Source organism: Ranitomeya imitator, chromosome 2 (assembly GCF_032444005.1).
Source record: "Ranitomeya imitator isolate aRanImi1 chromosome 2, aRanImi1.pri, whole genome shotgun sequence".
In the NCBI taxonomy this organism is placed as follows: domain Eukaryota; kingdom Metazoa; phylum Chordata; class Amphibia; order Anura; family Dendrobatidae; genus Ranitomeya; species Ranitomeya imitator.
Genome location: NC_091283.1, coordinates 667,182,249 through 667,203,231, shown reverse-complemented (window position 1 = coordinate 667,203,231; position 20,983 = coordinate 667,182,249). Strand labels below are relative to the sequence as shown.

The 20,983-nt window shown below is 44.6% G+C and overlaps 1 protein-coding gene across 2 annotated transcripts in view; it reads left to right on the top strand.

Moving 5' to 3' along the window:
• The window catches only part of VCL (vinculin), a 175,872-nt gene extending 169,182 nt beyond the window's left edge, over nt 1-6,690 (top strand). Inside the window, exons 19-21 of one of the 2 annotated variants that reach the window (XM_069753013.1) lie at nt 1,967-2,170; nt 4,147-4,251; nt 4,659-6,690. In XM_069753013.1, coding sequence (XP_069609114.1) covers nt 1,967-2,170; nt 4,147-4,251; nt 4,659-4,805 — 456 coding nt within the window. In that variant the 3' untranslated portion in view covers nt 4,806-6,690. The remainder of the gene's footprint in view (nt 1-1,966; nt 2,171-4,146; nt 4,252-4,658) is intronic. The other variant, XM_069753014.1, reaches the window with a different exon arrangement.
• Nucleotides 6,691-20,983: the final 14,293 nt, after the last annotated feature.

Below are 20,983 nucleotides of genomic sequence, written 5' to 3'. Positions count from 1 at the left end.
CTCAGAAATCGCAGGTTAACAGCAGCTCAGATTAGAGACAAGGTCAATGCCACACAGAGTTCTAGCAGCAGGCACATCTCTACAACAACTGTTAAGAGGAGACTTTGTGCAGCAGGCCTTCATGAAAAAATAGCTGCTGGGAAACCACTGCTAAGGACAGGCAACAAGCAGAAGAGATTTGTTTGGGCTAAAGAACACAAGGAATGGACATTAGACCAGTGGAAATCTGTGCTTTGGTCTGATGAGTTCAAATTTGAGATCTTTGGTTCCAACCACCATGTCTTTGTGCGACGCAGAAAAGGTGAACGGATGGACTCTACATGCCTGGTTCCCACCGTGAAGAATGGAGGAGGAGGTGTGATGGTGTGGGGGTGCTTTGCTGGTGGCAATGTTGGGGATTTATTCAAAATTGAAGGCATACTGAACCAGCATGGCTACCACAGCATCTTGCAGCGGCATGCTATTCCATCCGGTTTGCGTTTAGTTGGACCATCATTTATTTTTCAATAGGACAATGACCCCAAACACACCTCCAGGCTGTGTAAGGGCTATTTGACCAAGAAGGAGAGTGATGAGGTGTTACGCCAGGTGACCTGGCATCCACAGTCACCAGACCTGAACCCAACCGAGATGGTTTGGGGTGAGCTGGACCGCAGAGTGAAGGCAAAATGGCCAACAAGTGCTAAGCATCTCTGGGAACTCCTTCCAGATTGTTGGAAGACCATTGCCGGTGCCTACCTCTTGAAGCTCATCAAGAGAATGCCAAGAGTGTGCAAAGCAGTTATCAAAGCAAAAGGTGGCTACTTTGAAGAACCTAGAATATAAGACATATTTTCAGTTGTTTCACACTTTTTTGTTAAGTATATAATTCCACATGTGTTAATTCATAGTTTTGATGCCTTCAGTGTGAATTTACAATTTTCATAGTCATAAAAGTACAGAAAAATCTTTACATGAGAAGGTGTGTCCAAACTTTTGGTCTGTACTGTATGTGGTTGGTTTGTTTCTTTTTTACCTTTTTAGAAGACCAGCTACTTGGAAGGTTGATCATGAATTAAAAACTAAGACAAAATATGGTCTATATAGAATCCTAATGAATTTTCTCAAGTGATCATATTTCCTATGAATAGGATGGTGATTGCTTTGTTGCATAGTCCTATGTTAAGAGTACTGAATGCAGAGACCCTGCCACTATACACCCGATGATATGCTGTGTATGTACTAACTGTTGCTACCAATGCATGACAGTAAGTGCTGAGTCTTTAACTAACCAAAAGCCTGTACGTTATTGTCTAGGAAGCACTGTAGTGTACATGGCCTGCTGTTATGTGATCGTAAAGTACATCCCATTCTTCTGAACTGTCCAGGCAACTTGCACACCCATGCACACTTGCGTATGTTTGTTTCAATGCTGTATGTCGCTGGTTTAACTCTGAAGTTTGGAAAGTTCATTTGTTTGCAATACGCAGGTAACTTTCACCCTTCAAACATCATACTTATTCATGGTGTCTCTCAATGGCTTTTTGGTTAGAGTTTCGGAAGCTTTCATGGTATTTTGCATAACCATTTATATCTTAAATCATTTTTGACATCTGCAACATGTGTTTAAAAATTCCAAATGTGAAATCTAAGTCATTTCTGCCTATCGAGAGGGAACAGACTCCTAAAATGGGTCTAAAGTCCTGGAATAACCTCCCGTCTTCACATTTCTTACAAGCATCCTTCAAGCCACTGAGAGCACATGAACAAAGAGCACTTCTTAATATTCCATCTATGATTTTGCTACAAGGATATGGAATATGGATCGGATTTTGCTTTGCTGAAAAATTTGAAAATAATGCGTTTTGGATTTTTCCTGAGGTTACTTCGCTTATTGCTGCCAATCAGAAAAAAATAGTGATCCACATAGTAGATGGACCGCCCGTCTCTCCCCTCTCTGACAGGTTATTGTGTTTCCCTGTTGTAGGGCAATGACATCATAGCAGCAGCTAAGCGCATGGCTCTGCTCATGGCAGAGATGTCCCGGCTTGTGAGAGGAGGCAGTGGGAACAAGAGAGCACTGATCCAGTGTGCCAAGGACATTGCTAAAGCTTCCGATGAGGTGACAAAGTTGGCTAAAGAAGTGGCTAAACAGTGCACTGACAAGAGGATCCGAACTAATTTGCTTCAGGTAATTACCAAGTTTGAAAGATCAGCTGTTACTGCGAGGAACCATTTATTTATAACCAAAAGTTAGATCCATCATTTAATGCCTCATACTAATGACATGTATGTACAGCAGAGGTGTCAAACTGCATTCCTCGGGGGCTGCAAACAGGTCATGTTTTCAGGATTTCCTTGTACTGCACAGGTGATAATTTAATCACCTGCACAGAATGATTCCATCACCTGTGCAATACTAAGGAAATCCTGAAAACATGACCTGTTTGCAGCCCTCGAGGAGTGCAGTTTGACACCTTTGATGTGCAGGCTCTTTCAGGCTGCTTAAATCTTTATTTTGATTGTAGAAATCCGTTTTGGCTTTTCTCAGCAATTCAGCATTGAAATCTTATGCAACTGAGTCACAAGTGCTTCGGGTGGGACATGACACTTGCAGTTCTCCTGCCCACTGCCGGGATCCTGTGTCTGCCATGTCACTCTAGCTTCCATGTCCAAGATCTTTTGAAAGCGTCATTAGTGCCAGGGCTGGCGCATGTGCCGTAAGGCTTTTTTTTTTTCCTCACCAGACCTAGTGAGTCAATGTGCACTTGCCCTGGCACTAACATAGCACGTGGGAGATGTCGGTCAGGGAAAGCAGGTCACTGAAATATGAGTGACCTGCTTTCAGATCAGATACAGGAGGCAGCCAGCCAGGGAGACATGGTGAGAAAGGTCAAAACCCGCAGCACTTGCTGCTCATTTCATAGGACTTTACCACTGGATTGCTGTGAAACAGCGAAGAGTATTTCTACAGTCAAGGTATGGATCTAATTAGCCTATATATACATGACCGTGTGAGGTATAAAATCCTCTTGACAGACTTCTTTCCAGACTTCGTGCAGGACTAGGATAGGACAGAGGTCTTTATCGGTTTTGATTCTGAAATTATGTAAATGTAGTTTTACAGACTCTTGAATGCAGATTCTTGTAAATATTAAATCTGTCGTCTCATATTTCGTATATAAACTGCGGCCACCGCCATTAGTGGCTTATCTGCAGCATTCTGTAATGCTGTAGATAAGCCCCCCGATGTAACCTGAAAGATGAGAAAAACAAGTTAGATTATACTCACCCAGGGGCGGTCCCGGTGCGGTCTGGGTCCGATGGGCGTCTGGGGCCTCACATCTTCATACGATGACATCCTCTTCTTTGCTTCCTGCTTTGGCTCCTTGTGTAATAAGATCCTCGTGCCCTAAGGCAGGGCTGGGGTATGTGGTGCTCTGGTCACCTGCGCTGCAGCATAATCGCATGGTTCCTGTGCACTTAATCCCTTTTGCAGATTTACTTGAGCGCAGTAGCAGCTATCTGTCTGTATAGAGATTGGAGAGCTGCTCTTGCTCAGGCAGCGCCATCTTGGTGGAGGACCTTTCTTTTCTTCTCCAGCAAGATTGCACACCGACACCTGCGCAACAACAGCTATCGTATCTCTACACAAACCAATGGCTGCTACTGCGCAGGCCAAGTGGGCGCCCTTTTCAAAATGACTTTTTTTTTTCCCTCGCTCAAGTAAATCTGCAAAAAGGATTAAGTGCACAGGAACCATGCGATTATGCTGCAGCGCAGGTGCCACGGCGGCCGGCATCTGAATGCAGAAGCATTTTTTTAAATTCAGTATGTGATGGTATTCATTATGCAAACTAGGGGGGTGGGTCAGTGAGGGATCAGTGACCAGTCAACAGTCTGCATTATGAATATCTAATCAGAGCACCATATACCCCAGCCCCGCCTTAGGGCACAAGAATCTCATTAACACAAAACTGAAAATGAAGATTAAGAAACAGTCACAAGACGGATTTAATCAACCAAGGTATCATTTTATTCAGTATAACCGCGCCTATCTCTGCACAATCCTGCTGACAGGTTCCCTTTAAGTTGATGTTTTAATCATCTATTTTTACACTGGTTAGGATTTTTTTCAGAGATGGTATTATTTTTTTTATATTGAAGGTCTGTGAAAGGATTCCAACCATTAGCACTCAACTGAAGATCCTTAGTACAGTCAAGGCTACTATGTTGGGAAGGACCAACATTAGTGATGAAGAGTCTGAACAGGTAAGATTGGAATGCCGAGGAGGAGGAGACTCTACTTCTCAATGTGAGAGCCTAGGAACCACTAACCAGTGCTCGCTTGCCAGTGACTTAGGCCGGGGTCACATTTGGGAGTGCAATGCGAGAAACTGGCACGAGTCTCTCTCATCAATACCCAGCACTGCCGCCCACACTCGGGACTGGAGCGTGCGGCTGCATAGAAATACATGCACCCGCACGCTTCGGTCCCAAGTGCCAGGTATTGATGTGAGAGACTCGTGTGAGTTTCTCACATTGCACTCCCAAGCGTGGCACCGGCCTTAGAAGCCATATGTGGGTTCGTCAGCATCTCCTGCCTGTGGCCCCCATCCTTGGTTGATTTTAGTTAAAAGTTTTCCAATGTTCATTTGTAAATGTCTTCCTTGTTGCAGGCAACAGAAATGCTTGTGCATAACGCTCAGAACTTGATGCAGTCTGTGAAAGAGACTGTCCGAGAGGCTGAAGCTGCATCAATCAAGATCCGTACAGATGCTGGATTCACACTTCGCTGGGCCCGTAAAACTCCATGGTACCAGTAATCCCTTCTAGTCGAAATGCAATCTGGCCGCTCTGTATTATACAAACACACTACTGCTGTGCAATTATACAGACTGTGGAATTCAATATCTAAATGAGCATCAACATTTTTTTTTTTTTGTCTTTTTACAAAGCTTCTAGGTTTTCTGAGGCTCTTCCATAAGTAATTTGCTTAACTCACTTTTTTTGTCATGTTTTCCCTTCAGTGCATTTTCTTTTCCATTGAGAAACCTTATCCTAGTGATTACTCTGGAAGAGACCAGTCCATGTGCAACACACTAGTTTGCAGACCCTTATCTGACGTTTTCTCTCCAATACATGCTGTCTATACATATAGTCTCCTATCTTGCTGAGCACAGCCAGAATCTATAGTATTATCAAGAAAAACACTAAGTAGCTGTTTATCAGAATGTTTTCTTTGGCATCCCCATTTGTTCTCAGCTACTTTTCTTTTTCTAAACTATGCAGAGAAATGACATTTGTGAAGTGTCCTTTTTTGGTGAAATGAATGTACACTTTGCGCTCCTATTTTTCAACCCAACAAATGCCAACAGAGATGTGGGAGTTTTCCAGAATCCCTGACATGGAGAGAGTGGCCATTCATACATAAGACAGGATTTCTTTGCATGTGCAGGCCAAGTTGGACTTTCTACATAGTAACACTTGTAGGGTTATTGGCATGCTTTGATACTTGGAAATACATGTGCAGATTGTAGAGAACTTTCACAAGTGAAGGTTTGAATCCAGGGCAGTTTATCCAGCTCTTTTTTCTTATAATGTGACTGATTCGCTAGTCTTATACAATACAAAGTAGACCAGCACATATGAGCCGGTTCACCTTGCCCTGGGTCTTGTGCTATATTGAGCCTCTGCTTTCAGTAACAGTGGTGCTGCTTTCTTGAGGAGGTACATGAACTATGGTTTGTCATGTTGCAGTCATACTACTACTTACTTTTTGAATGGATAAGGCACCTGAGAGTTGGACATGCAAATGCTTGTTAAGAACGACCATCACAGAGCAGAATGGTGGTTGTTAAATTACATTCAGTTGCCCCACAAGGTTTTATCACTCTATAAACAGTGAATAAACAGTTGTTACAGCAAGGTTTGTTCTGGATATCACTTGTCATTATCTACTGCCAGATTGAATTCTACACATCACATAGTACTCCTTTACTACAATTACTTATAACGAAGAGGAGTATTTTTAGTGTGAAACCCTACCACCCATCCAGGGCACAGGGTTTGTGAATGTTTTCCAGATGCCTTATAAAAAACTATTCCAGGTAACTTGCGTTACTCTTACCTTCACTCTGCCTTAAAGCATAATAAGCTTTCTGTAGTAATGATCTCATTCCTGTGGCACATGGGGGCCTTCCATACCGTCTAAGAGCTGCCACCAACATGGCCTTGCAGAAGAAGGCTTCAGCCAGCTCTTCTGAATAATGTTTCAATAAAGTTGCCTTTTCATTTCCTGTACTTCCACCTTACTACAGGATGCATCAGAACGATCACAAGTAAAAAATGTATTGTTGGCTGCAAGATATCTCTAAAAATTTTTCTTGTGCATGGTCCTCATTTATGCTGTGTAATGTGTTTTTTTTTTTCTAATGCCGTATTGCCTTTTATCTTGTAACCTATTAGTTCTGGCCAAAGATTTATTATATTTTGTTTGCAGAACAATTATGTGAAACCAACACTGTTCTTAACTGCCTCTATTAATGACACTTACTCTAGTCATTCTGCAGATTTGCTATTATTTAGTCAATTATTAGCGGTAAAAAGGCCCCTTAGTAATTGAGAGGGTGAGGTAACAACTGATTTGACTGTTCTGGGACACACTTTTTTTTCTGTCTGTACAACCAATAAACAATTTGTATGCCAAAAGATGTCTTTCTCCATTTTTGTAAAAAATTGTAATGAGCACCTAAACGGTATTCTCCCAGGAAACTTTCATAAGCTCACCGCAAGACTGCAGGGACCCACAGTATTTACAAGAATAAAGGTTCCTATATCCTTTACCTTCGCAGTGTGGTTGGGACTGAATTGAAGGGACTTGATTGTGTATAACTGCTGCTCTATTCATGTCAACAGGATGGATGGCGATAGCCATGTGCTACCTTTGTCTGTCCCACTTACACTGAATGGGGTGGTGCTGCTTTGAACCCTGCCAAGGTGCAGAGGCATGGGTGGGCAATCAGGCCTCAGTTCTAGTGATCTGTGGAGGCCTCCAGCTGTCAGATTTATCAGCTATCCAAAAGAAAGGTTAGAAGTTCAAAAAAATACCATGCAATTCTAAATGAACATAAAAAGGTTTCCTATGATAAACACTTAAAATCTGTTATGGAGACACAGGGGTCAACAGTGGCCCTGGTCTGCTAACCGAAACAGCATGGTCCAGGGATCATTCCACCAAACGCTTGCTCTCCTTTAACTGTGCGCAGAACACTGCTCAGACAATACAGGTCGAGGGTAAAACAGTGTGGCAATACTTTATTGAACCTCAAAATAGGCACATAAAACGTAGAACAGTCCCAGCAAAATACCCAAGATGGTGCACATTAGAGTCTCATCCTTCCACTGACTTGTCGGGATAAGAGAAGCTGTTACTTCAGAGCTTCCAGGGTCGATTTCCTTATCTGTGGCACGTATAGAGAGGAATTAACAACAAACTTAGGAAGATGACAGTCCATTGAGGTACAATGCCAGATGACTGGAGGGTCACAACATCTCCATGGGGCTCAGGCGACCGGTGGGTCCAAATCCTGAATATCCCAAAAGTATTCATGGATTGTCGAGGGTTAATGGAGCAGATCCGTTTTCGTTCAGCTGGGGCCGTGGTCCCCTAAGCTTGCATCCTGTAGAATGACAAAACTGTGTCCCATGTGATGGAGCCATGATGTCTTGGCTGCTGTCCTGTAGTGAGTCTCTGGTTCTTTGGCTGTCTGGATGTCTTGGTTGAATATCTGTCTCATGTTAAAGAGGCATATAACCTCTTTTTGTAGTTGAACAACTGTCCTTCATCTCGTATTCACACGTAAAGGGTAAGAATGATAAGACACAAACTCACATTGTTTGATTAAATATATTTGCATAGTTTTCCTCTATTCTGCAAGTCAACAAACTGTCAGGCCTGGACAACTCTAGTCACCCAGAATAACAGCACAATATTACATCAAATGTCAACTTACAAGTCAATATTACAGGTTGATACAAAACCAAAAGTATGTTTTCTTGATCAGCCAGAAAGAAACATACAAACTCAAAAGTCAGCATATAGATACTGTAAGTCTATCCCTCCTGGCTTGCTGAAAATAGACATCTGGTTAATTAAGATAAAATGCTTTGTCGTCAGACCTGTTTATACAGGTTAGCTGTCACCATGATTTACTCTTTGATCGTCTTCTAGAATTCATTTCTAGGACCCAACATAATAATCCTTATCTCCTAGTAAATTTCCATTTGATCCTCAGAAACAAATCTTAATAGTTTCTACTCTGTAAAACTGTGGCCACTGCTAATTAGGAAGCATGAAAGTAGGAATAAGTTCTACCGGTAATCTTATTTCCAGGAGTCTATTATGACAGCACCACCAGGAGGTATTCCTTCATATCCCTTTAGGGACCGGAACACAGAAGAGGTTAAATAGCCCTTCTACACCACCACCCTTCAGTGATTTCCCAATTACCATACCAGGATGGATGTGTGGCACCCCTAGGGGTATTTGCCACAAAAATAGTTACTGACAGTAAATACAAATACTAAAATAGCAAGACTGCACTACCACCTCCGGCCAGAAGGGGGAGCTCCAGAGACTCCCCTTGATCCATTCTGGTCTGAGAGAAGAAATGGCAGTTGGGCCAAGGAGCTGAAAGTGAGAGGTCATACAGTTGAATATCTAACAGCCCTGTGACTGTTACCAGGCCTAAATCACCGGCCTGAGGAGAAGAGGGATAGAGAAAAAGGACATTGTGAGAACCGGGTAGCATTAATCACTACCCAGAACAGGCGCAAAGACGGATACCGGATCCGTGGCTGTATTCATTATATATAATACAGCAACTGGAAAAACGTGAGGTGATATCAGCTTCACTAGGGCCGGACGCAGCAACAGACACAGAGTTCAGCGGTACTCCCAGAGGGGGTAAACCGATAAAAGGACTCGGGTTGCCCGTCGATTGTGCCGGCAGCCAGTTCACATACAGCAGCAGGGCCACACAGAAATTGCGCACAATAAGAGGCGAAGACCCCGGCAGGGTCAAAGTAACTCAGAGTTCCCATACAGACTCCGGTGACAGGACTGGTTGTAAATCCTTTTATGTTAAAGTAAACTGGTTAAACGTTTCAGTGCCTCAGTCTTTCATTTGGACAATAGCCATCTATCCAGGATTGGGATCGTCACCGCTGGGAGAACCTGCTGCTGATCAAGTAAGTGCCTGTCCCCTCACGATACCCCTTACACTGTGCATTGCCTGAGGCCACAGCACCGGGTCAAGCCACCCGTGACATCCCCCTCAAGAGACAGACTCCATTGGTCCGGTGCTGGGTATCCCGGTCTCCTGGGCGTCACAATTGGCGTCACGAACAGGATCCAGCCAGCCCGTATACCGGGTATTGTGTGCCATGATTGGAGTCCAAAATTGTGAAAACTTGGATGAAAAATCTTGAAAATTGACTTTATTAAGAAAATTCCATTTCCCATTGAAAACTATTGAAAGTGACTTTTCCCCATTGGTTATAATGGAGTAAAGATGGCCGCCATCCCCTGAGGTAATCACCTCATAACCGTTAGGCACGAAACTGTTAATTGAGCTACGCCATCACCTGAGCCCCAGTCTAACTGAAAAACTTCAGAATCCGCCATTACAGAGCGCGCGGTGGGTGGGAGCAGCAGGGGGCGTGTCATTGTGGGCGGCACAAAGCTGAGCGCTTTGACGTCAGAGCAAGGGGAAAATCGATCCTGTTGCACAGCGGAACAAATCTACACTATCCCGACGGAAGCGGAGGACCGGAAGGGTCCGGATTAACTAAGGGGGCACAGTATGTCGCAGCACCCGGCGACGCTAATGCAGCTGAAAGACAGAATGTCGATAGAGAGTCCGGTAGCGCAGCGGTGCAAGGAGTGGCGCCCATCATGCCGGTGCTGATGCCATATACCCCGGGTGGTCCATGGCTTCCAATGTATGAAGGTGAGCCTAATACCCTTGACGATTTCAGAGAAAAGATGCTGGCCCATTTTGACATGTTCCCCGTGGGTGAAGTTCAGCGTGTTAGTCTCCTGATGATGCAGTTAAGTGGCCATGCTAAGCGAGAAGTCACAGCATGGGCAGCTGATCTAAAAGGCACTGTTGAACGCATATTTGCTGGATTAAAAGCTACATTTGAAACCACTGCCAGCAGCAAAGCTAAAGTACGATTCTTTAATTGCAAACAAAAAGTTAATGAGGGCGTGAGAGACTTTGCCTTAAGGCTATGTGCACACTTTGCAGATTCCACTGCGGATTTCTCCGCAGCGGAATTGCAAAATCTGCAGTGAAAACCCATCGCGGTTTTTACTGCGGATTTATCGCGGTTTTTACTGCGTTTTCTTCTGCGGATTTTCAACTGCAGTTTTCTATTGGAGCAGCTGAAAATCCGCAGAAAAGAAGTGACATGCTGCGGAATGTAATCCGCAGCGTTTCCGCGCGGATTTTTCTGCAGCATGTGCACAGCGTTTTTTGTTTCCCATAGGTTTACATTGAAATGTAAACTCATGGGAAACTGCTGCGGATCCGCAGCGGTCAAATCCGCTGCGGATCCGCAGCAAAATCCGCAAAGTGTGAATATAGCCTAAACCTGCAGGAAGCCCTTAAATCACTTACACTGGCTGAACCCATTTTTAACACCGGAGCGGATAAACTGCTAAGAGATCAATTTATTGAGGGACTCTACACCCCTTCTCACCGGGGGCATGTGAGCATGCTTGTTTTTAAGAACCCTGAATTGACATTTGCCTAATTAAAGGAGAGCGCTATACGTCTCCAGCTGGCAGAGGCACCTCGGGATCAGGAGCCTGCGCAACCCATGGCAGAGGCTCCTCAACAACAGGGAGTGCCAGTGACATCAGCTATGTCCGGGGCCATTGCTAAGCCCCTGGGGCCCAGTACTAATGAGGCTCTTCAACAAAAGCTTGACTCTTTAGCTGATGTTGTTGCTTCAATGGCTAAAACCATGCAGGAGATGAGAGGACCCAAGATGGAGTTTGCAAACCATAGAGAACATGTTCCATGGATGAGACCCCGGAGATACCCGACATGGAGAGGACGACCCCGCGACCGCTACCAACCGGATGGACAGCCCATTTGCCGCCGTTGCCAGCAGCCAGGCCACTTTGCACGAGATTGTGATTTAAACGGGAATCCCCTGGGAATGCGGGCCGCTTCGCAGGAATGAACTTTCAAGGCCCAACACCCTGGCACGACAGGTACATCGGAGGACGACCCATTATCCCTATCGTGCTGGACGGAATTCCCCTCAACGCTTTGCTGGACACAGGTTCCCAGATTTCATCTATACCGTATATCCTTTATAAGAGGTACTGGGCTGATGCAGATATTGATAAAGGGCCCTCTGATGTTGAACTAGATATATGGGCCAGTAATGGTAAGTTGGTACCGAAACTAGGATTCAGGGAGATGACCATAAAGATTGGTAAAGTAGAACTGAAGAAACAGGGTATAATTGTTGTTGATGTTGACCGGCGGAACTGTGAACCAACTGTATTGATAGGAATGAATGTGTTAGAGAACTGCTTTGCCGAAGTTATTTCTGTCTTACAGCAAATTGCTGAAACTGCCCAATCCTACCAGCAGAGAGGTCTCCGGAGGGAAATAAAAGTATTGATGTTAAGGCAACAGGTAGAAGTTGCAGGTGGAGAAATCGGCAGTGTGAGGGTAAGTGATCCAACATCTATTGTAATCCCACCAAAAACAGAAATGCTGGTATGGTGTAGAGCAGCCATTGGTACTAAGGGATGAGATTATCAAGCCTTAATAGAACCAGTGTACACCGACAGCAGGCCCACTATACTCACAGCACGAGGGGTAGTCGAGGTACAGCGGGGACGAGTGCCGGTACGACTTTTGAACTGTGGAGAGGAAGAGGTCACTTTGCCAAGGTATGCTACAGTGGCAAAGCTATATACTGTTGACAACAATGCCATCACAACCATTGAGCCCTTAGAACCAACCTGTCAGGTGGAAGGCAACGGCTCAGACGGAGAATTGGAGGATTGGTGCCAACAGCTACACGTGGGCATAAATTCAACACCTACCCATCAAAAACAAGGGGTGTATAGGCTAGTGACGGAATATGAACAAGTCTTCAGTAAACACCCATTGGACTTCGGACGGATAGAAGGGGTAGAACACACAATCCCCACCGGTGACCATCCCCCAATAAAAGAAAGATATAGACCCATACCGCCCGCTCACTATCAGTGTGCAAAAGATATGCTGAGGGAGATGAAACAGGCTGGGGTAATAAGAGACAGCTGTAGCCCCTGGGCGGCCCCTCTAGTGATTGTCAAAAAAAAGGACGGAACCATGAGAATGTGCGTAGACTACTGGAAGATTAATAACATCACCCATAAAGACGCCTACCCCTTGCCTAGGATAGAAGAGTCCTTAACTGCTTTGAAATCTGCTAATTATTTTTCCACCTTAGACTTAACAAGCGGGTATTGGCAAGTCCCTGTGGCTGAGAGAGATAAGGAAAAGACGGCATTCACCACACCAATGGGTCTATGTGAATTTAATCGCATGCCGTTCGGACTCTGCAACGCATCCGGTACCTTCCAGCGGCAGATGGAATGCTGCCTCGGACACAAGAACTTCGAGACCGTCCTCCTGTACCTAGATGATGTGATCGTCTACTCAAAGACTTACGAACAACACTTAATAGACCTGGCAGAAGTGTTCGAAGCCTTATCCAGGTATGGCATGAAAGTCAAGCCATCCAAATGTCACCTTCTCAAGCCAAAGGTACAGTACCTGGGACACATCGTGAGTTCGGAGGGAGTAGCACCAGATCCCGAGAAAATAAGCGCCATAAGGGATTGGCCAAGACCTACCAGCGCAAAAGAAGTGAGACAATTCCTGGGATTGGTGGGTTACTATCGCAGATTTATAAAAGGATTTACCAAGTTGGCAGCACCCTTGCAAGACACCTTGGTAGGGCAGACGAAGAAACCTTCAAACCGAAACCCTCCTTTTCAGTGGAACGACGAAAGGGAAGACTCCTTTGAACAACTAAAGGAGGCACTAACCGGAGAAGAGGTTCTGGCATACCCAGATTACCACCAACCTTTCATCCTCTACACCGATGCCAGTAATGTGGGACTAGGAGCGGTGCTGTCACAAAAACAAGAAGGTCGGGAGAAAGTCATCGCCTTTGCAAGTAGAAAGCTCCGGCCTACTGAAAGAAATTCAGAAAATTACAGCTCCTTCAAATTGGAACTACTGGCAGTAGTTTGGGCTGTGACGGAACGTTTCAAACACTATCTGGCCGCTGCAGAATTTATTGTCTATACTGACAACAATCCGTTGACCCACCTGGACACAGCCAAATTAGGTGCGTTAGAACAGCGATGGATAGCCCGGTTATCTAATTACAACTTCAAGATCAAGTATCGAGCAGGTCGCAAGAATGGACATGCTGATGCCCTATCCCGGATGCCACACTTGAGAGATGTAGAAGAAGAAACGGGGGAGCTTGAAGAAATTGAACTACCAGCCTTCCATCATCCCAAGGCAAAACATCATCAGTCAAGTACCTATCAGAAACAACAAGAGGTGAATTTTAATCCGTTAGCACACCATAGATGGGCTGACACCCAAGACAGCAATCCGGCTGTGAAGTTGGTGAAGGAACTGTTGACTGAGCAAAGTGCATATCCCAATGAGGATGCCCCAGAAGAGACGCATCAACTCTGGAAAGAGAGAGGCAAAATGTTCCTGTATCAAGGGAAGCTCTGTAGAAGATACATCAATCCGAAAACACATGAATTGGTTTGGCAGATTATTGTGCCTAAACAAGATGTGAAGATGGTCCTCGAAGCTTACCATAATGGTGCTGGTCACTTTGGTTGGAAAAAGTTAGAAGTACTTCTAAGAGAGAGATTTTATTGGGTCGGGATGAGAAAATCAATCGAACAGTGGTGCAGAAATTGTGGCCCGTGCAACCTCAGAAGAAACGATCAAAAGAACCAAAGAGCACCACTGTAGCCCATAATCACCAAACAACCACTTGAACTTGTAGCCATAGACCACGTGAAGTTAATACCAAGCCGGTCCGGCTATGTCTATGCCTTGACCATCGTGGACCATTATTCACGCTTCTTGGTAGTAGTACCCGTAAAAGATCTGACAGCAAAAACAGCAGCCAAAGCGTTCCAAACGTACTTTTGTAGACCCCATGGATATCCGGAACAGTTTCTCACCAACCAAGGTACAGCCTTTGAATCAGAGATCTTCAGAGAATTCTGTAATATGTATGGTTGCAAAAAGATCCGGACGACGGCCTATCATCCACAAACAAACGGCTTATGCGAGAAGATGAACCATATTGTAATAGACCTACTAAAGACTTTACCTGAGACAGAAAGGAATCAATGGCCAGAGAAATTGCCTGACTTGGTGGATCTGTATAATCATGTCCCGGTGAGCTCCACCAACTGCACCCCAGCTTACCTTATGCGTGCAAGACTCGGCCAATTACCAATCGATCTAGAAATGGGAATTCTGAAACCAGACGCAGAAGTTCAAGACTCCAATTGGGATATCATACGGCAAAAGCAGTATCGCCAAGTGCAAGAGAGTGTGGAAAGAAGCCTTCAGCAAACTAGAGAAAGACAAGAGCGAACTTTCAACCAGTATGCTCTAGCGACCCCATTAAGACCGGGTGACCAAGTGCTCAAGAGAAATCGTCGAACCAATAAACTGGACAATCAGTGGGAAGCCGTACCCTACACAGTTTTACCAACAAGAGTGGATAATCCTAAAATGTGTCTCATTAGCAAAAACGGAGGCTTAACATCTGTACTAGTGTCAAGAGACAATCTTAAATTATGTCTGGAAGCATTGAAAGAGCCAGACGTTGTCCAGCCAGAACCAGAAGTTATTCAACCCATACAGGTTCAACCAGTAAAGGAAAAAGAAGAGGAAGTGTATCACACCTGTATAGGAGACTTTCCCAAAACCCTACTAACATACCATGGTGCAGTAGTGGTTCCCATGGTGGCCTTTTACCCAACACTGAACCCAATACCAGAAGTCCCAAGACAGGAAGAGGCTGACCCCGTACTACAGGAGGTTCCAGGCCAGGAAGAACAGATTCCTGGTCAGAGTAATCCCATTCACGGTGGACTTGCCAACTCCATAGTCGTGGAATTATCTTTAGCAGAGCGGGCAGATACTACATCCACAGTAGACAGTAGTACACCACGTGAAGAGACACCGCTATTACGTAGATCGCAGCGTAGTACCCAGGGTCAATTACCGGCCAGGTATGCAGATTACCAACTATAAAGCTCATAATGTGAATTGTATATATGTTATGCCGTATATAGTTAAACAGAAAATGTAGTATAGTCATTGTTATCAGTCTGCAACGTTTAAGCCCAGTGCCTACAGAGACTTGTCTGTATGAACTTCTTGCATATTCTTGAACTTTTTATCAGCCCGGAGGCACTAAATCAAAGCTCCGGAAAGACTGCTTTTTGAACTTTGCTTTTTGCTCTTTTTGAACTTTCTTTAGAGTTTATATTGATAACTCCGTTGGAAAAATGGAACTAAATTCCTGGACACTAAGTACAGTGCCTTTCCTAATACCTTCAAGGATAGAACTGTATTAATGGACGCTATTTGAAGTGACTTTTTACAGAACTCTATTTTTGTTTCCTTGAGTGGTTTTTGTAACTTTTCATTTTTAAGACTCTGTACATATTAATTGTTATTTCAAAATGTTATTGTCCTACAGTCCCGGAGTACTGTTCTTAACTAAGGGGGAATGTGGCACCCCTAGGGGTATTTGCCACAAAAATAGTTACTGACAGTAAATACAAATACTAAAATAGCAAGACTGCACTACCACCTCCGGCCAGAAGGGGGAGCTCCAGAGACTCCCCTTGATCCATTCTGGTCTGAGAGAAGAAATGGCAGTTGGGCCAAGGAGCTGAAAGTGAGAGGTCATACAGTTAAATATCTAACAGCCCTGTGACTGTTACCAGGCCTAAATCACCGGCCTGAGGAGAAGAGAGATAGAGAAAAAGGACATTGTGAGAACCGGGTAGCATTAATCACTACCCAGAACAGGCTCAAAGACGGATACCGGATCCGTGGCTGTATTCATTATATATAATACAGCAACCGGAAAAACGTGAGGTGATATCAGCTTCACTAGGGCCGGACGCAGCAACAGACACAGAGTTCAGCGGTACTCCCAGAGGGGGTAAACCGATAAAAGGACTCGGGTTGCCCGTCGATTGTGCCGGCAGCCAGTTCACATACAGCAGCAGGGCCACACAGAAATTGCGCACAATAAGAGGCGAAGACCCCGGCAGGGTCAAAGTAACTCAGAGTTCCCATACAGACTCCGGTGACAGGACTGGTTGTAAATCCTTTTATGTTAAAGTAAACTGGTTAAACGTTTCAGTGCCTCAGTCTTTCATTTGGACAATAGCCATCTATCCAGGATCGGGATCGTCACCGCTGGGAGAACCTGCTGCTGATCAAGTAAGTGCCTGTCCCCTCACAATACCCCTTACACTGTGCATTGCCTGAGGCCACAGCACCGGGTCAAGCCACCCGTGACATCCCCCTCAAGAGACAGACTCCATTGGTCCGGTGCTGGGTATCCCGGTCTCCTGGGCATCACAGATGCAACAAACATTTTATTGAATTTTCTCTCTACACATGTTCTTATCACATATCAAACAGGAAATACAATGGAGGGTATACAAGAGGTGCTGTTATAATGGACTCCTGGAAACACCATTACTGGTTGGACTAATTCTTACTTTCCAGGACTTCCCGCCTGACAGCACCACCAGGAGAAACACCAAATAACTCCTACTAGGGCGGATTACTGCTTGGAGGACTTTCCTCCAAAAGGCCATCTGTTGATTTTACAGAACATCCAACTTATGTCTGCAAAAGTTATTTATATATAACCAAGTCGTAGCCCTGCTGATCTGATCCACAGATGCCCATGTGTGCTCTGCCCAGAGATTGCCCTCAGCAAGTGAGTTTTGCGGTTTTCTGGCGGAGTCTTTCCCACCGAGATGTACGCTGTGCTAATTGTCGACTTTAACCATCTAGCCAGCGTAGATTTTGATGCTTGCGTCGTCCTGTTCTTTCCGGCCATCTGGACCAAGAAGTTTGAGTCCACACTCTAGCTTTCCGTGAGTTTTAAGTATTGTAGAACTTTCCTCCTTTCCCTAAGAAGTGGAGAGAGAGTTCCTTCTCATTACTATAATTCAGGAAGAAAGCAGGTAACACAATTTCCTGGCTTCTGTGAAAGTCAATAACTACTCTGCGAAGAAACGCAGCCTTAGGATGATACAGTCATCTTGAATTTTTAAATATGGGTCCCTTATTAAAGGACCCGGATCTCGCCTATACGCCTAGCTGAAGTTATTGCCACCAGAAAGATTGCTTTAAGCGACACAGACTTTAGGTCTGCTTGGTCCAGTGGTTTGTATGGACTTTTGCATAAGTAGTTTAAGACTAAGTTGAGATCCCGAGGGGTCATCGAGCTTCGTATTGTAGGTCTAATACGCTGAATAGCTTTAACGAATCTTAATATGAAGGGATGGTTGGCCAGCGGATATTCAAAGAATGATCCCAGGGCTGATATCTCTACCTTCAATGTATTAGGCTTTAGACCCATATCAAACCCTGACTGAGGGAAGTCTAGAACATAAGGAATATCTGGACCTTGAGTGACAAAGACTGGAACTTTGAGAACAGAATTTCTTACAGATCTTGAGGTATATAGCGAAGGTTGCCGGCTTCCTGCTCTTAGATAGTAGAGATAACTGACTCCGAGAGACCCTTTGATCTCAGGATCTCCCTCTCAGGATTCAGGCTGTCAAATGAAGCATCTCTAGATTTTGATGGAAAAGAGGGCCTGGCCTCAGAACGTCCTGTCTTGATGGTAGGAGAATTGGGTCTTTTAGCCCCTTACACTTCAGTAGGGAAAACCAGCTTCTTTTAGGCCAATAGGGGACTATTAGGATCACAGTCGCCCGGCCCTCCTGGCAGTACTCTCGGTATTAATGCGATTGGTGGGAAGGCGTATGCAAGCTCCATATTCCAGTTCTGTGCCAAGGCGTCCATCCCGGTCTGGTTGTCTCCTGGATTTATTGAAAAGAACTCGTGTCTTTGTATTCTTTCTGGAGGTGAATAAGTCTATTTCTGGGGTACCCCAGTGCTCGGTCAGCTGATAAAAGACTTATTCGTTTAACCCCTTAGTGACGGAGCCAAATTTTTTAAATCTGACCAGTGTCACTTTATGTGGTAATAACTCTGCAACGCTTCAACAAATCCCAGTGATTTTGAGATTGTTTTTTCGTGACACATTATACTTTATGATAATGGTAAATTTAGGTCAATATGTTTTGTGTTTGTTTATAAAAAAATATCAAAAATTTGAGAAAAATGTTAAAAAATTAGCAATTTTCAAAATTTGAATGATTATTGCTTTAATCCAGATAGTCATACCACAGCAAACCATTAATAAATAACATTTCCCACATGTCGGCTTTACATCAGCATCATTTGCAAAATGTTATTTTATTTTGTTAGCATTTTTGGAGGTTTAAAAATGTAGCAGCAGTTTTTCGTTTTTTCAAGGAAATTGACTAAATTAATTTTTTTAGGGACTTATGTTTGAAGTTTGGACTCGTATATTGAGAAACCCCCAAACGTGAAACCATTTTAAAAACAGCACCCCCTGACATATCGAAAACTGCTGTCAGGTAGATTATTAACCCTTCAGGTGCTTTACAGGAATTAATGCAAAGTGGGATGACAGAAATGAAAATGTGTATTTTTACCACCTAAATGCCTTTAACTTCTGAACAGGTTACAACAGCCATCAGATGCTAATGCTGCTATTTGGTCATGAATTGCCACGGCAAACATCAGGACCACAAAATCAAGATCTGAGGGCACCAATTGGGATAAAGAGGAAGCCCACACACTCTGTTAACCATATATAATGATGTAGTCACTATTTACAGCAGCATCTAAGGGGTTAAACAGATTTGGACGGTGCAAACACTGATCTTGGCTGATGCAGAAAGTTGTCAGCTATGGTGCACAGCCGACAGCTACTGGATTGTTACCTGTATGGGGAGGCTATTCTCTAATATCTCAGGTCAGTTAAAAGACGTATTGGCTGTCATTAAGGGGTTAAAGACCATCCCGAGGGTTGAACCTTAGAAAGTCTGCACTGCTGTGATTGTCATCACCGTGTTTTCTGTCCAGTAAAATATTGCTTCTGATATCTCCTATAAGTGACGGTGCCTCGGACCTCCCTGATGCAGGAGGAAGGATACTGTGGTAGAACTATCCGAAAGGACTCTGATGTGTCGATCTTTTAGCTCTTCCTGGCATCTCTGCAGTGCTTCCCAAACTGCTCTGAGCTCCCTGTTGTTCTAGGAGCTGTTGCACTCTGATGTGGACCATGTTCTTTGGAGGTAACATCCTTTTATGTGGGCTCCTCAACCCCTGAGGCTTGCATCAGTAGTGATGCTTACACATGGTGAAACTTTCCAGGGTCTTCCTTTCCCAAGGTTTGCTATTCTGGCCCACCAAGACAGAGACTGCTTTACCTCGTCTGATATTAACATTCTGTTGTTCAGTAAGGCCTCTTTGCCGTCCCAGGCCGAACGGACCTCCCGCTGTAGGATTCATGAATGGAACTGGCTCCATTGGATGCTGGGAATGCAAGAAGTCATTAAACCTAGGATTCTCATGGCTTTCCTGATTCAGATAAACTTTTGATTTTGAATAGCTTGAATCTCCGCTCTGTGTCAGTTATATGCGCAGCGAAAGGAATGAGTATTCCTGTTCAGAATCTAGTAGTACACCCAGAAACAATTCCTTCTTTCCAGTCTGAGACTTGATTTTTTTCAAGTTTACAAACCACCCCAGCCTCTCCAAGGTCTGCTATGGCCGTTGTCAGATATTCCTCCATCTGCTCTGGCGAGTCTGCTATTAGGAGTAGGTTATCCAAGTATGGGACGATGAGGATCTTTTCCCTTGGGAAGGCCATTATCTCTACCATGAGTTTTGTAAAAATTCGAGGCGCAGAGGAGAGACCAAACAGCAGACACCGAAACTGGAAATGTACCTTCCCCTGGTTCTTTATAGCAAACCTGAGGTATTTTTGGAGCAAGGTATGGATACGTACATGGTAATAGACACTCTTTAAATCCATAATGCTCATAAGAGTCCTTTTTTTTTTTTTTATTTATCAGAGGCATGACTGACCTGAGTGACTCCATTTTGAACTGTTTATAGACCACCCACCGGTTTAGTGGTTTCAGGTTGTTTATCGTTCGGTACTCCCCTCCTGGCTTTTTTTTAATGGAAAACAGACTGTAATAGTGTTCTTGGAATTGTTGGGAATGTGGCACCTAAACTATGACCTGCAAGTCTATAAGTTCTTCTACATCTTTTGGGAGTCTCTGGTGGACCGCTGGAGACTGGGTAGAAGTTTGACAGTATCTCTTGGGAGGTGACTGGGTGAACTCTATCCTGTACCCCTGAGTGACTGTCTGCACAAGCCATGGATTTTTGGAAATTTGCTACCAGCCTCTCAGGAAGTACTGAAGTCTCCCCCCGACGCCTCTGGTGTGAATGTCTGCTGGGTCTTGGTCAGGGGCTGGCTGGGTCAGGTGGCAGGGAGGCAAATGCCCCCCAGGCCACTACCCCAGCAGCTGTGCAGGGCCGGTCGCCTCATGGCCGCGCACAGCAAACTGCATGCCACCGTGTATGCTGTGCTGTGATGCGGCAGTCAGGAGACACGGCCACACACATCAGTCTGTCTCATAAGCTGCAGACCAAGTCTTGTGAGACCTCAGCTTGCTCATGCAATGAGTGTGATGACGTCATTGTCTCGAGCTGCTCTACAG